This window comes from Glandiceps talaboti, chromosome 22, assembly GCF_964340395.1.
Source record: "Glandiceps talaboti chromosome 22, keGlaTala1.1, whole genome shotgun sequence".
Lineage (NCBI taxonomy): Eukaryota > Metazoa > Hemichordata > Enteropneusta > Spengelidae > Glandiceps > Glandiceps talaboti.
This window is the reverse complement of record NC_135570.1, coordinates 10,738,734-10,751,491: the sequence shown is the minus strand read 5'-3', so window position 1 is coordinate 10,751,491 and position 12,758 is coordinate 10,738,734. Positions and strand designations below refer to the sequence as shown.

Here is a 12,758-nt window from a genome sequence, read left to right as displayed (position 1 = left end):
AAATGTTTTTCATCATTTTAGAGCTGGCCAACCTGTTCAGCTTCAGTCACCTACAGCATCTATACCAACAAGTCCAAGCAGTACTACATCACCTCTCATCAGTCCGCAACCACGGCAACCAACACCATATGTCAGAACCCAGGACAGTTTCTCATCTCCTGAACATCAGCCCAAAGCTGGAGGAGATTCGGACATTGATGTGGGTGACATATCATCTCCATCAGATAGTGAAGATGATGAAGAAGATGATGAAGATGACATCAAAGCAAATGTACAAAGTATGATAGCTGCATTTGAAACCAGTGATAAAAATGTCATTAGTAGTAAACAATATGGAAGAGGAAAAGGTGTCACCGAGCAAGTCTCTACTGAGAGTGAAGAGGAGGCAGTTGCTAGGCAACCTATACAAAGTAAAGCAGCAGAACAGCAAACTAAAGTTGAGAATAGATTAGCTAGGAGTCCAAGTCCAGCTGAGGTAATTTTTCTATTTTGGATTGTTATCCATACATATTGCCAAGATGTGTGTGCAATATATGTACATGTAACATGATTTGTAGATTGCCTTTGGAGATATTTGATTTTGACAAGTTGTTAAAAATATTTCATTGATTCAAAGTCATGGAGATGTTATCAGAAAGGACAAGATTTGTGTAATTATAAGTTCTAAATATTGCACAAATTATGGTCGAAACATCCACTTTTCAGCAAAATATGGTTACTCACCAAAAAAAAAAAAAAAAAATCTACACATACACCCACTATAGTATCTCACCATTGTACCAAGTTTGAAACAGAAAAATGGCTGTAGACAAATAGATGGAACACATTGCTGTAGCCTCACCAGATGGCATCCATTAGTGTGATAGCCTGGCAAGTCATCAAATTCAACAATCATGGCAAACTGTTGGAACTTTCAGTGATCTTATGATGCTTGTCTTACAGGTTGGTGTAATAAAACTAGAACTAGAAAAACCAGAGAGTGGCGGCTTAGGATTTAGTTTGATTGGAGGAGAAAAAAGTGGAATGACCGGTGTTTTTATTAAAACTGTAACACCAGACAGTGTTGCTGCAGATGATGGACGACTCAAAGTTGGTGACAGACTTTTACAGGTAAAATTATTTTATATGCTTTTACTGTGAATTTAAGGAAGTTAGTGGATATTGATGTTCTGTTAATATAAGGAAACATACACTACAGTTGGGTGTTATTCCCCAATTTTTTCTTGGTTCAGCCAAGGAAAATGTGAGTGACCTAAGGTGTCTTTGTCCCTATGAGTCATGGCGTCACTAGACAAAAACCCTTAGGTCATGAGGATTTTCAAAATATTGGAGAATAACATAATTATACCAACCCCTGTAATATCACATAAAAATCTGGGAAAGTTATGGCAATTTTGAATGTTTTGACTCATTGTGAATACAGCAGAACCAGTGATGTAGATACATATTGTTGTGACTTAGACGTGCATTATGACCAAGGTATAAATACCATATTTTTGGTTTATGCATGGTATAAATACTAATACTGTACATGTACAGTGCAGTTCAAATACACATACAGTCAGAAAGGTTGAATGTGGTTAGAGTAACCCTTCTCACATAGATGTGATTCTATGACTCATTTCAACACAGCCACCACATACACGTCCTTACGAATACCACCAATCAACAACCTAAGTTACATTCTTACCTGATACTCACCTTTTTCAAGCACAGTTTTGTGCATGAGAACTCCTTTGTCTTCTTGACCTTCATGTACGTATGTTTTCTTTCCCCAGTGATGTCTGTAAATATTTCATCAAACTATCACAGATGGAGTATTGTGACTGACATTTTGTTTGTTCTTGGGTCAAAGCAATATTTTACAAAAATAAAAACAATTAAAAAGATCAAAATAAAATAAAATAAAATCACAACCTACCTACCCTATTCTCTGAGGCCATGTTATCGGAAACACACAATTATTTATTTTTGAAATAATGTGAATTAATTCTGTATCTTGTAATGATGGTACATTTGTAATTTATTTTATTGACAGGTAAATGGTGAAAGTTTAGTTGGTATGACACACAACAAGGTAGTTGCTATTCTACGTAAGACAAAGGGACTTGTCAAACTGGCTGTATCAAGGTAAGAAAACTAAACTGTGTCTTACAAGTAAAAATGTGATTGTTTTACTCAAAATTACAATATTTTAGTATATTGAGTATATGTGCAGTGTTTTTAATAGCTTTCAGTTACAGCAATAAGGGATTTTATGTCTCGTTGCAGATCTTGCAAGATATGCAAATATGCCTAGCAACAACAGTTGTGAACCATGTGATTGTGGTCAAATTTTCTCCATGGCCATGTGTGATGATGTTGAGAACCATAGTGTTGCTAAGGGTTTGACACTTTCAGCTTGCATTTTTTCTAATTTACCTTTCCAAAGTATCTGTATTTTACTGTCCTATTGATTCTTGGAACCATGCATAATATTTTCTCCAAGTTTAACATGGTTATTTTCACTTGTATAGATCACCACCTTCAAGACCACAGAGTAGAATTGGTCAACCAATCACAGAAGAATCTAACCAAAAGAATACAGGTAAATATTAAGATACAAAACCAAAGTGCAATAGTTAGTTCTTGTATCACGACCTTAGGGTTCTAATTACTTACGAGTAACGTTTTGCCGGTTCAGGTTGACAAGCTTTGTCAAACTGTCTGTTTGCTGGCTTTACCAGTAGGTGGCGTTGTGGCAATGATGTGATTATAGAGATGATGTAATTGGTATGCCCCCTCATCCCTGTTCATAATGTTGCCCCCTTGTCTGCTGATGTGGAGAGATTCTCTAGTTTGCATGGATAACCATCATTTGCCATCACCTAGCAGTAAAGCCAGCAAACAGACAGTTTGACAAGCTTGTTGAAATGTTACTTTTAAGTAATTAGAATCCTTGGTCATGATTCAAGACCTACTGGTAATTAAGTTAGTATTATTTACACATGATGGTATACTTAAGTTAGTCTTATTTACACATGATAGTCCACTTAAGTTAGTATTATTTACACATGATGGTATACTTAAGTTAGTCTTATTTACACATGATAGTCCACTTAAGTTAGTCTTATTTACACATGATGGTATACTTAAGTTAGTCTTATTTACACATGATAGTCCACTTAAGTTAGTCTTATTTACACATGAAAACCCACTTAAGTTAGTCTTCTTACTGACACATGAAAACCTATATAATCTTCTTTAAACAGTACATATGGAAGCCTACCTAAGTTAGTCTTTTTTATTGATGCATGAAGGACCCCTAAGTTAGATGATGCATCCTACAAAATGACTCAGTTACATCCATTTACCACTGTATTCATAAAATATATAAATATATTCACTCTGTAGCCGAGACATCCAACCAGGGTGGAAATACATCAGTTCGATCGTCTGTATCACGACAATCACAGAGCTCTGGTCAGACAACAGACAGTGATTTTGATGCAGGATTGGATCTACCCGATGACTCAGGGAAACCCAAAACAACTAACACAGTACCAAAACAAAAGAAGAAACAAGGTGCAGAAAGTGGTGGAGAATCTAGTCCTTGGACAAGTGATGTAGATCTACCCCTAGATAATGAAAGTCTTAACTCCTCCCCCAGACACAAACTAAACACACTGGGTATTGTTAGCGATAGTGAGTTGAAAAGAATGAAAGTCATCAAGCCTGTTCCTGGTGGGAAGTATACTGGTAAAAATTTAGAGACAGCCATCGCCAACTTACAGCAACAAATTGAGAAACAAGACCCTGTGGAGGAGTACAAGGTATGAATAGAGAACTTACTATACAAATTAACACCCAAAGATCTATAACATGAGAAACATTTTTCAATTCTTTTGTTCTCAATTTTAAGTTTTCAATCACTGCAAAATACATTCTATGTTTGCTAAGATTTGGGTAACCTGGTAAATTGTTAAAAGTTAGGGAGTATGCTTATTTTGTATAGTTCATGTGATATATTCTCACACATTTAAATGGTAATATTTTTTCATGTTTTCTCAGACTACATTAGATTTTACCACCCCACTCCAATACGTAAAGCCTAAAAAGCCCAATGTTAGTATCCCATGTTCTGGCAACTTTATACCATGCTATGTTTGTTTCTATTCACAGCAATTGCGACTTGTGAAGTCAGTTGATGACTGTCAATCAGCCAAGAAAATCATTAATAAAGATAAGAACAGATACAGAAATGTTCTTCCCTGTAAGTAATAGCACTTTCTATTTCCTTCCATTTCATTTTTTTCTGCTTAGTTACCAATTCATTCAGTTGGGAATTGTAACTGTTATCATGCATTGTAATTGTGTAACTTATGTATTGTAACTTGTGACTACCATGTATTGTATCAGTAACATATGTATTGTAGCTACTATCATGCATTGTAACTGTTATGCATTGTAACTGTAACATGTATTGTAACTACTATCAAGCATTGTACATGTAACTTATGTATTGTAGCTGCTGTCATGTATTGTAATTGTTTTAATTTATGCATTTGAACTTTTTCATCATAGCTGTTACAGTACAATATAGCTGTTAGTGTGCATTGTAACTGATCATGCATTGTGGCTGCTATTATGCATTGTAAATGTTTTACATCATAGCATTGTAACATGCATTCATGTTGAATAACACAGATGAACCCTCAAAGGTGATATCACAATATGTTTTATTTTGTTGTTGTAGATGACGCAACAAGAGTAAAATTAAAGGCAGGCAAGTCAAGTGACTACATTAATGCTAGTCATATCCGATGGTCTGTTGGTAATACACCGTATAACTACATTGCATGTCAGGGACCACTACCACATACTACTGGAGATTTCTGGCAAATGATCTGGGAACAGGAAGTCGACACCATTGCCATGGTAACCTTGGATATTGAGAATGGAAAGGTGAGTCAGATGATGGAAGATTGTATAGTTGTATTCAGGAAAAAGAGATTTGCATAATTCATCTTACAGTTCTGAAGAGAAGATGTTGTTTGTAGCATTAGTTATTTATTTTAGCAGAGTTTCCTTAACTTGAAAAAAAAAGTATATCATTTTAAGAAAGAGAGATCTCAGGAAAAGTGAGATAAGTAAAGAGTAGTTGATCCATGGTGGAGACCTAAGTCTGTTTTTTTAACCTATGAAAAGAAGAAGACAAGTTATATTAGGGATATAGAGTATAAACCATGGCAACACTCAGTACAACAATTAGATTTTATTCCCCCAATATTTTTGTTCATTCAGCTGGAAAATATGAGTCACCTAAGGACCTTTGTTACTATTCATCTAGCAACTCGTAGTGACAACCCTTAGGTCACGAGTATTTTCTGGCTGAATGAAGAAAAATGTTAGAGAATAACATAATTATACCAGCACCAGTAATATCAAAGCAAAATCAGGGGAAATAATGGTAATTTTGAACGTTTTGACTCATATTTCGAACACAGCAGAACCGGTGACGTAGACATGTATTATCGTGACATAGATGTGTGCTGTCGTGATGTAGAATGACCAGAGTATATATTCCATATTTTTGTACAACTTGGCTCATGCATGGCATAATCTACCCAGTCAGTTGTTTAAATCAAACTGTTCTGATTATGTTAGAGTACCCACAATGCCAAGACTGAAGAACACAAGGCCCAACATATGTATGTTGTGTACCCTAAACGATTTGTTGATAAACTGTTTATGAGAGACTTTATCAAATACAAAATTATTCACAAGAAAATCTGTCCAGGTATGCCAGAAAACAAATCTGCCATTAAGAAATCTGCCTGTATCTTTAATATGACTGGACAGATATGAAGATACTTGACCATGCTTTAAGAAAAATAGCCAAAAAAAATTGAAAGTCTGTCGGAAAAAATAATGAGAAATCTCAATCATTCAAATCCATAATAGTCATGCAAACATTTATATATATGATAACAATTTATATTATCAAAGGCCAACCTAGTAAAATGTAGGATTATAACATTGTTTTGAAGTTGACAAGTGATTTGATTTCTTTTTTAGGTCAAATGTCATCGTTATTGGCCTGATAGTGTAGATACGCCGATGATTGTCTCTGGTCGCTATGAATTACAAATGACAACACTGCAGACTTTGGATAATTTTGATATCAGAAAACTCACCATGACTGATCAGAAGGTATGTAAATCTATTTCCCTAATATGGGATGAACGCCAACATGTTATTACCTTATATGGAAATGGTTAGCTTGACAGAGTTCATGGGAGATAACCATATACATGTTTGGAAACGATTGGTTGACTTTAATAGTTAATGCGAAATGACCTTATATGGAAAAGACTACCTTGACAGGTTGTGTGAGATGACCTTATATGGAAATGCTTAGTTTGACCAACTTTATATGATGACCAAAGATGGAAATGCTTGGTTTGACTGACTTCATGTAAGGTGATCATATATGGAAATAATTAATTTTACAGAGTTCATCACAAATGTCTTTATATGGAAATGAATATAGTTTGACGGATTTTATGTGAGATGTCCTTATTTGGAAATGATTAGTTTGACAGGTCACCTGTGATGACCAAATATGGGAAACAAGAAGCCACTATGAAATTCTCTTGCTAATTCCTAGATTCAAGGACCAAAACTTGTTTCATTCACGCTAATTAGACACATCATATTGACATGAAAGAAATAATCTTCTTCTTCACAGTCTGGTAAAGAATGGCATGTGACTCACCTGAATTTCACCACCTGGCCGGACCACGGTGTACCAGCATCAGGTCTTCCGCTGATTCAGTATATGGCATACATGCGTAGAATACACGAATCAGGTCCAATTGTGGTACATTGTAGTGCTGGTATAGGTCGTACTGGTACTGTCATCACTATTGATTTAGTACTAGCAATGATTGAGAGAGATCTTAATGTAAGTAACAATCTTAAGTAGCATATTCAAAGTACAAGTTATTGCAGTGTTCAGAGTTTGACCCTTTATACTTCCTCAACTCCATATAACGCCTGCTGACTCTGTAAGCACACAGTACTAAGTCCTTCACATACTAACCTTTGTCCTACCAGATCCCCACTAATATAACGCTGGAGTGACTGAGGCACAATGGTGGTTCAAATCTTGCCTAAGGACTTTAGCCTTTCAGAAATAGACTTGGTCTTGGGCCAACAATGTGCATATTATATATTACAAGGCTATTGCCACGTAATTCCTTCATGACTCCTAATCAATATTGACATCAGAAACATCAAACTTGCCAGTTTTTGCAACTCAGTTTTGTAACATTTCCGTGGCACTTACATCACCTGTATGTTGTTCTTTCTTTGATAGTTTAATATATTTGAGATTGTCCAGGGCTTGAGAGGACAGAGGCAGGGTATGATTCAGACCAAGGTAAGTAACGTTATTTGGTTTCTATGTTGTGATTTTAAATGAAAGTGACAACAGATGAGGCAAAGGCATGAAGGTGTACATGGAAATAAAAGTAAATTGTTATCATTTTACCTGTTTGCATGTAAAAAAAGAAATGTTTAGGGTTGGGGCTTAAACTAGGGTTGGTTGGGTTTATCAGAAACACATTATTTTTTTTTATTTGGCCTTTAATTATTAAAATCTTTCTGTGTATTTTCAGGACCAGTATATCTTCTGCTACAAAGCCATCCTGGAAACCCTGCAGTCTTTGACGTCATAGATATGGAACACCACCCCCAAAACTGCCCTTACATTTGGTTTAACCTCCATGCTTACCACTGCATGGATCACTCCATTGTCCAGAGACAAGGGATGGTAGAGAAAAGACTACAAAGATGTTGAGAGACACCATATTAAGAAAAACAGACACTGATGTCCGAAGATTCCACAAACTAAAATACATTTATTGGGACAATTTCCAATCAATGTGAAAGTTATATAATTTATGTTAAGTAGGACAACATCTTTGGCATCCCTTTTAGCTTTCAATAATAAGGGTAAATATTAACATATTTGACTACACTCATTATTTTATCTAGTTTCCAGGGGTTTATTTTTGCATATTACCTCATTTTGGCTTTTTACAGGGATTGTGTTGTACTACTAAAATTGAATTATGAAATAACAGTTTACACAAGAATGGTGCACAATGGTTTATTGTGAAACCACAAAGTTAAAGTTCAGGAGATGCACCTTGGAACACTTTTGTTTTATCAGTAGTATAAAAATCATGACCACAAAGTTTCAAAGAAGCAATGGTTATAGCACCCTCTGGTGACAGAAATTTTACATTGTGGCATTAAATATTGTTCACTCCTGTGTAATTTAGAAGACAATGGTTATGATGCTCTCTGGTGGCAAATTTCATATTTTTGCATTTTGATCTTGTAATTTAGGAGAGGTTTGTGGCTGACTTAGGGGGCCTGTATTTTTGTATCTAGAATAATAATAGTATTCCAATCAAATCCTTGGGATTGTCTGTATATAATGTAAATTGCCTTAAACTAACATGCAGATCTTCAGAATTTGCATATCTTAGTAAATGACTTTGTTACCATGGAATCTGTTGCCATGGTGACAGATTGACATATATTCTGTAGTGAGACAATATTGGTACTAAATCAGAAATCAGAGTATTTTTAGCATGTATGGGTGCAGATTTGATCAGATATAAAAATAACCTTGACGAAAATTAGCATGAATTTTTTGAAATCTGTAAAAAAAAGTTATCCAAATCTGTATATTTTTCTACGCACAATGCTGTGGGAATGGTATAATTCTCTTAACCCATTCTGTTAAAATTTGATACCATGTTTGTCTGTCTGTCTGTCTGTCTGAATGGATGGGTTATTCCATTTTATTATGGGGCGGTAATCAACATATTGTTCGCTGATTTGACAGTAGAAATCAATTGTCACGTAATATTTCCAAAGAAATACTACTGTATTTATAAATTAGTATGATTTTGATTGAATTCAAGTTTTCTTACAATATCTTGGAATTTGTTAAGTTTACAAACCACCCAACCAAGCAATATATAATGAACACTTTACAATGTATCTGAGATTTTCAATATTTTGCACTCACAATTTTATTTTGAGTATTTTTGTCTGTGAAATCTCACCATGTTTATTCTTGTGATGTCTGAATGTATTTTAGCTCCATAGCATTGTTCTAAATACTTTCAGAACTTGAGAAAACCTTTCAACTTTTAAAAAACTGTTTGTCTACGCTTGTTTTATCCTGTATTTGATAACTTTTATACTGTCATACTTAAATTTCTTTCTCTTTCAGCTTTTAATGAAATTTTCCCAAATAGACAAACCAGTCCTTTTGAACTTAACTTTTAGTCAGTTAGAGGGCTTTCCATTCCCCTAGGTAACTGGATTATAATCGCGGTGCTAACATTAACAGTGTATTTGAACTTTGAACTTTCCTGATTCTGTCCATCCCATAATATTTATTATACTTTGTCATCCCCATATATTTATTATAAACAAGCCATCCCATAATATTAATCCCACCCATTGTATATTATATTGAAATTTTTATGACATATTTAACTGCATTTAGCAACTTTTAAAATAAAATATTTTATTTCTGAAGTACCGTCCTTAAAAAATTGCAAAGAGTACTCTCTGATTGATTATATACATGTATTGATTAAGGTATTGGTAAACATATATGCAAATTAAGTTGAACTTTTGTTAAAGTGGTGATATTGATGAGGATTTGGTATTTATTTAGGATTTTTAATTCATGAAACAATTTTATCATGGCTTCCTACTTGAAAAATCAACGTGAAACAACCTATGTCGAGTCCTTGTTTGTAACCCAATAAATTGCAAAAGATTAATAAATGTGTACAAATTTTTGTTGTACATTCAATTACAAATTTTTACAAATTTGTTAGCTATTTGCAATTTATTGAGTTACAAACACAGACTTAGTAAATGTTGTTTCATGTTGATTTTTCAAGTAGGAAGCCATGATAAAATTGTTTTATAAATTAAAAATCCAAAATAAATACCAAATCCTCATCCATATAGCCACTTTAAATAGACTACTTCCATGATGACCTCTTGATGACCCTCTCCATACTTCACAATCAGATATTTACCCTGGTATGAAGGATGTGTATTTTGGAGTGTAATTTGTTCTAAACTTGGCTTGTCTTTGCAAATTACAAAAATGATGATCTTTTTGTTTTCTAGAAATGTTTTAATGACAGAACACGACAAGTAAATGATATGATGGTGTGATACAAATAAAAATACTTGGATGCAAAGTTTAGGGTCAACAGGAAATCATGCAAGTGGTCTGTTGGTTCCTCCCTTCCTGTTAGTACTAAGACATGATTCTATCAAAACAACTGATAAAAAATTGTCAGAAAATAACCACAAAAGAAAACACAAAATCTTCATTTCAGTAGGCGTTTTATAGGTACTGTAAATGAAATTTCTACTCACAGAATCAAAGAAATTTCTTGGAAGCCAATCTCAAATTTTCACCACCATTTCGTCAGTATCATCAGAAGTGTACTACAGTGTGCTAGCTATTGTACAATTTCGAATTCACTTCAAAATAATGTTTCGACTCTGTGGATAGAAATTTTTATAAGTATAAACAATAAACCCAGTCAATGAAAATTCATTCTTGCAGGTTCTTTATATGTTTAATAATGAATTTATAGATTTTGACCCTGGGATCATTATTTTTCACAATCTATCAAAATGATACAAACATTATGATTGTATTGATGTGAATATGTTTACCAATACTTGAAGTGGGTAGTAACCAAATTTATAAATTCTAGCTTTTAAAAAAATAATTTATGAGAGTCACCTTTTTGTGAAATAGCACCCTCTGTGTAAAAGCTTCTCTCGCCATCAGCTTTTTTCTGTTCAACGAGGTAATGCTGTGCAATCAGTGAGCGGCCATATTGGATTTGTCACTGCTGTTTTATACAAAGGAAAACATAACCATACACATGTCAGATGATTGACAACATTCAATAGAGGGCGCTCTTTTCCTAGAAAGGTGTATTCCAGTTGAAATCTGTTACGGTGATAAAAAATTACAAATGAAGTGCCATTGACCTTATCCTTGGTGAGAGGAGTAAGTTTGCAAACATGTAGGTTTAATTATTAAAGTATATTGCAATGTTATCTTGAAAATATGACTGATTTTATTGATTTGAAAAATTGTATAAGTTTTATCTTCAATCACTTTTTTTGTTTACGTTCCAATAAACAAGATAAACCATTTTATTTATGTTTTACTTATTTATTTTATATTTAACTGGAATATTCACTACAAACCGTCAAAATACCAATAATTAGACATTGGAGGTCAATTTTATCCATACATAGTACAGTAACAGGTCAAAAATTATGATCATGTTGATTTTAGAGTACAGACCTAACACTCTATTTGATTTGGTTTATTATACCATGTTATGTGTACAGCTGTACAAATATATTTACCAAAAGGTGATTCAATACTTGTTCATGGTATATAATATTAATGAATATTAGTAAATCATTAGATCTAACAAAACAGTTTGTTCAAAAATATATTCCACTTCCAACTGGTGTAGATTTAACAAGTGAGTCCCACTGTCATCCATCCCCTCACCAACTATTCTTTACACACACACACACACGCACGCACCCACGCACGCACACGCACACACACACACACGCACGCACACATGCACACACACACATACATACATACATATATATACATACATACATACATACATACATACATACATACATACATACATACATACATACATACACACACACACATACATACATATATACATATATACATACATACATACAACTGATATAATATTTTCGCCAAATAATGATACATTTTCACAATTAATAGGCAATAACATAAAAAAGACATTGTATCTGTTAATTAGTCGTCAATATTATCTGTAGGTAGCATAGTGGCAAGTTTTAATCTTGAATGAATGAAAGCTCAGTTTTGAATTTGTCACCATGTTAAAATTGTACTACTTACACCAGGAGTATCTTTTTTTGATAAGATAACCACAATTTATACCAAGCATGAGCCAAGTTGAACAAAAAATATGGACTCATGACCTAAGGGTTGTCATAGTGACAAGTGCCCCTTAGGTCACTGATATTTATTTGGGAATAACATCAAAATATTCACTGAAAATTATTAAAATACTAATAAGAAGACATTGTTCATGTTAATTAATGGTCGATATCCTTAACCGTGTAAGCAGTACGAAACAGGTTGAAATCTTGATCGCCGTAGAGGGCGCTGATTCTTTAGTGAGGACCCAAACACCATGCCAAACATCACAGTGAGATATACTGCTAGTAATTTGCCGTGTATAAAGCTACTAAAATACGTCTATCCACAGGTACGTGAAGAGATACTGTTCAGAGTGTCCAATATTAAGAGTAAGTTATTGTACCTAACATTTTTTTTCAATTTTTTTCTTTCAATTTTTTTAACGTTCCACTTGTAGTCTGTAACTTGTAAGACACGGACATTCGTAGCCTGATACGGTACGGCTGAACAATACGACGTACATGTATCTCACAGTCTATTCCATCCAGTCGCAGCTAGTGTAGTTTTTGAGGAAATTGTCATTTTACAATTATACTGCAAAAATTTGTAAGGGCGCTCCTAGCCCTTCTTGCATAATGCGAGTATAGAGTTCGGTACTCGATTCCGACTGTTGTCACTCGCCCCAGTAGGGCTA

General features: G+C 34.1%; 1 protein-coding gene across 2 annotated transcripts in view; it reads left to right on the top strand.

The window, feature by feature from the left end:
* LOC144452191 (tyrosine-protein phosphatase non-receptor type 13-like) overlaps positions 1-9,711 on the top strand; it is a 45,380-nt gene extending 35,669 nt beyond the window's left edge. For both annotated transcript variants that reach the window (XM_078143237.1, XM_078143238.1), the window contains 11 exons: positions 22-475; positions 943-1,110; positions 2,039-2,130; positions 2,517-2,587; positions 3,394-3,812; positions 4,162-4,252; positions 4,736-4,944; positions 6,058-6,192; positions 6,731-6,946; positions 7,361-7,423; positions 7,662-9,711. In XM_078143237.1, coding sequence (XP_077999363.1) covers positions 22-475; positions 943-1,110; positions 2,039-2,130; positions 2,517-2,587; positions 3,394-3,812; positions 4,162-4,252; positions 4,736-4,944; positions 6,058-6,192; positions 6,731-6,946; positions 7,361-7,423; positions 7,662-7,721 — 1,978 coding nt within the window. In that variant the 3' untranslated portion in view covers positions 7,722-9,711. The remainder of the gene's footprint in view (positions 1-21; positions 476-942; positions 1,111-2,038; positions 2,131-2,516; positions 2,588-3,393; positions 3,813-4,161; positions 4,253-4,735; positions 4,945-6,057; positions 6,193-6,730; positions 6,947-7,360; positions 7,424-7,661) is intronic.
* The last annotated feature ends 3,047 nt before the right edge of the window (positions 9,712-12,758 follow it).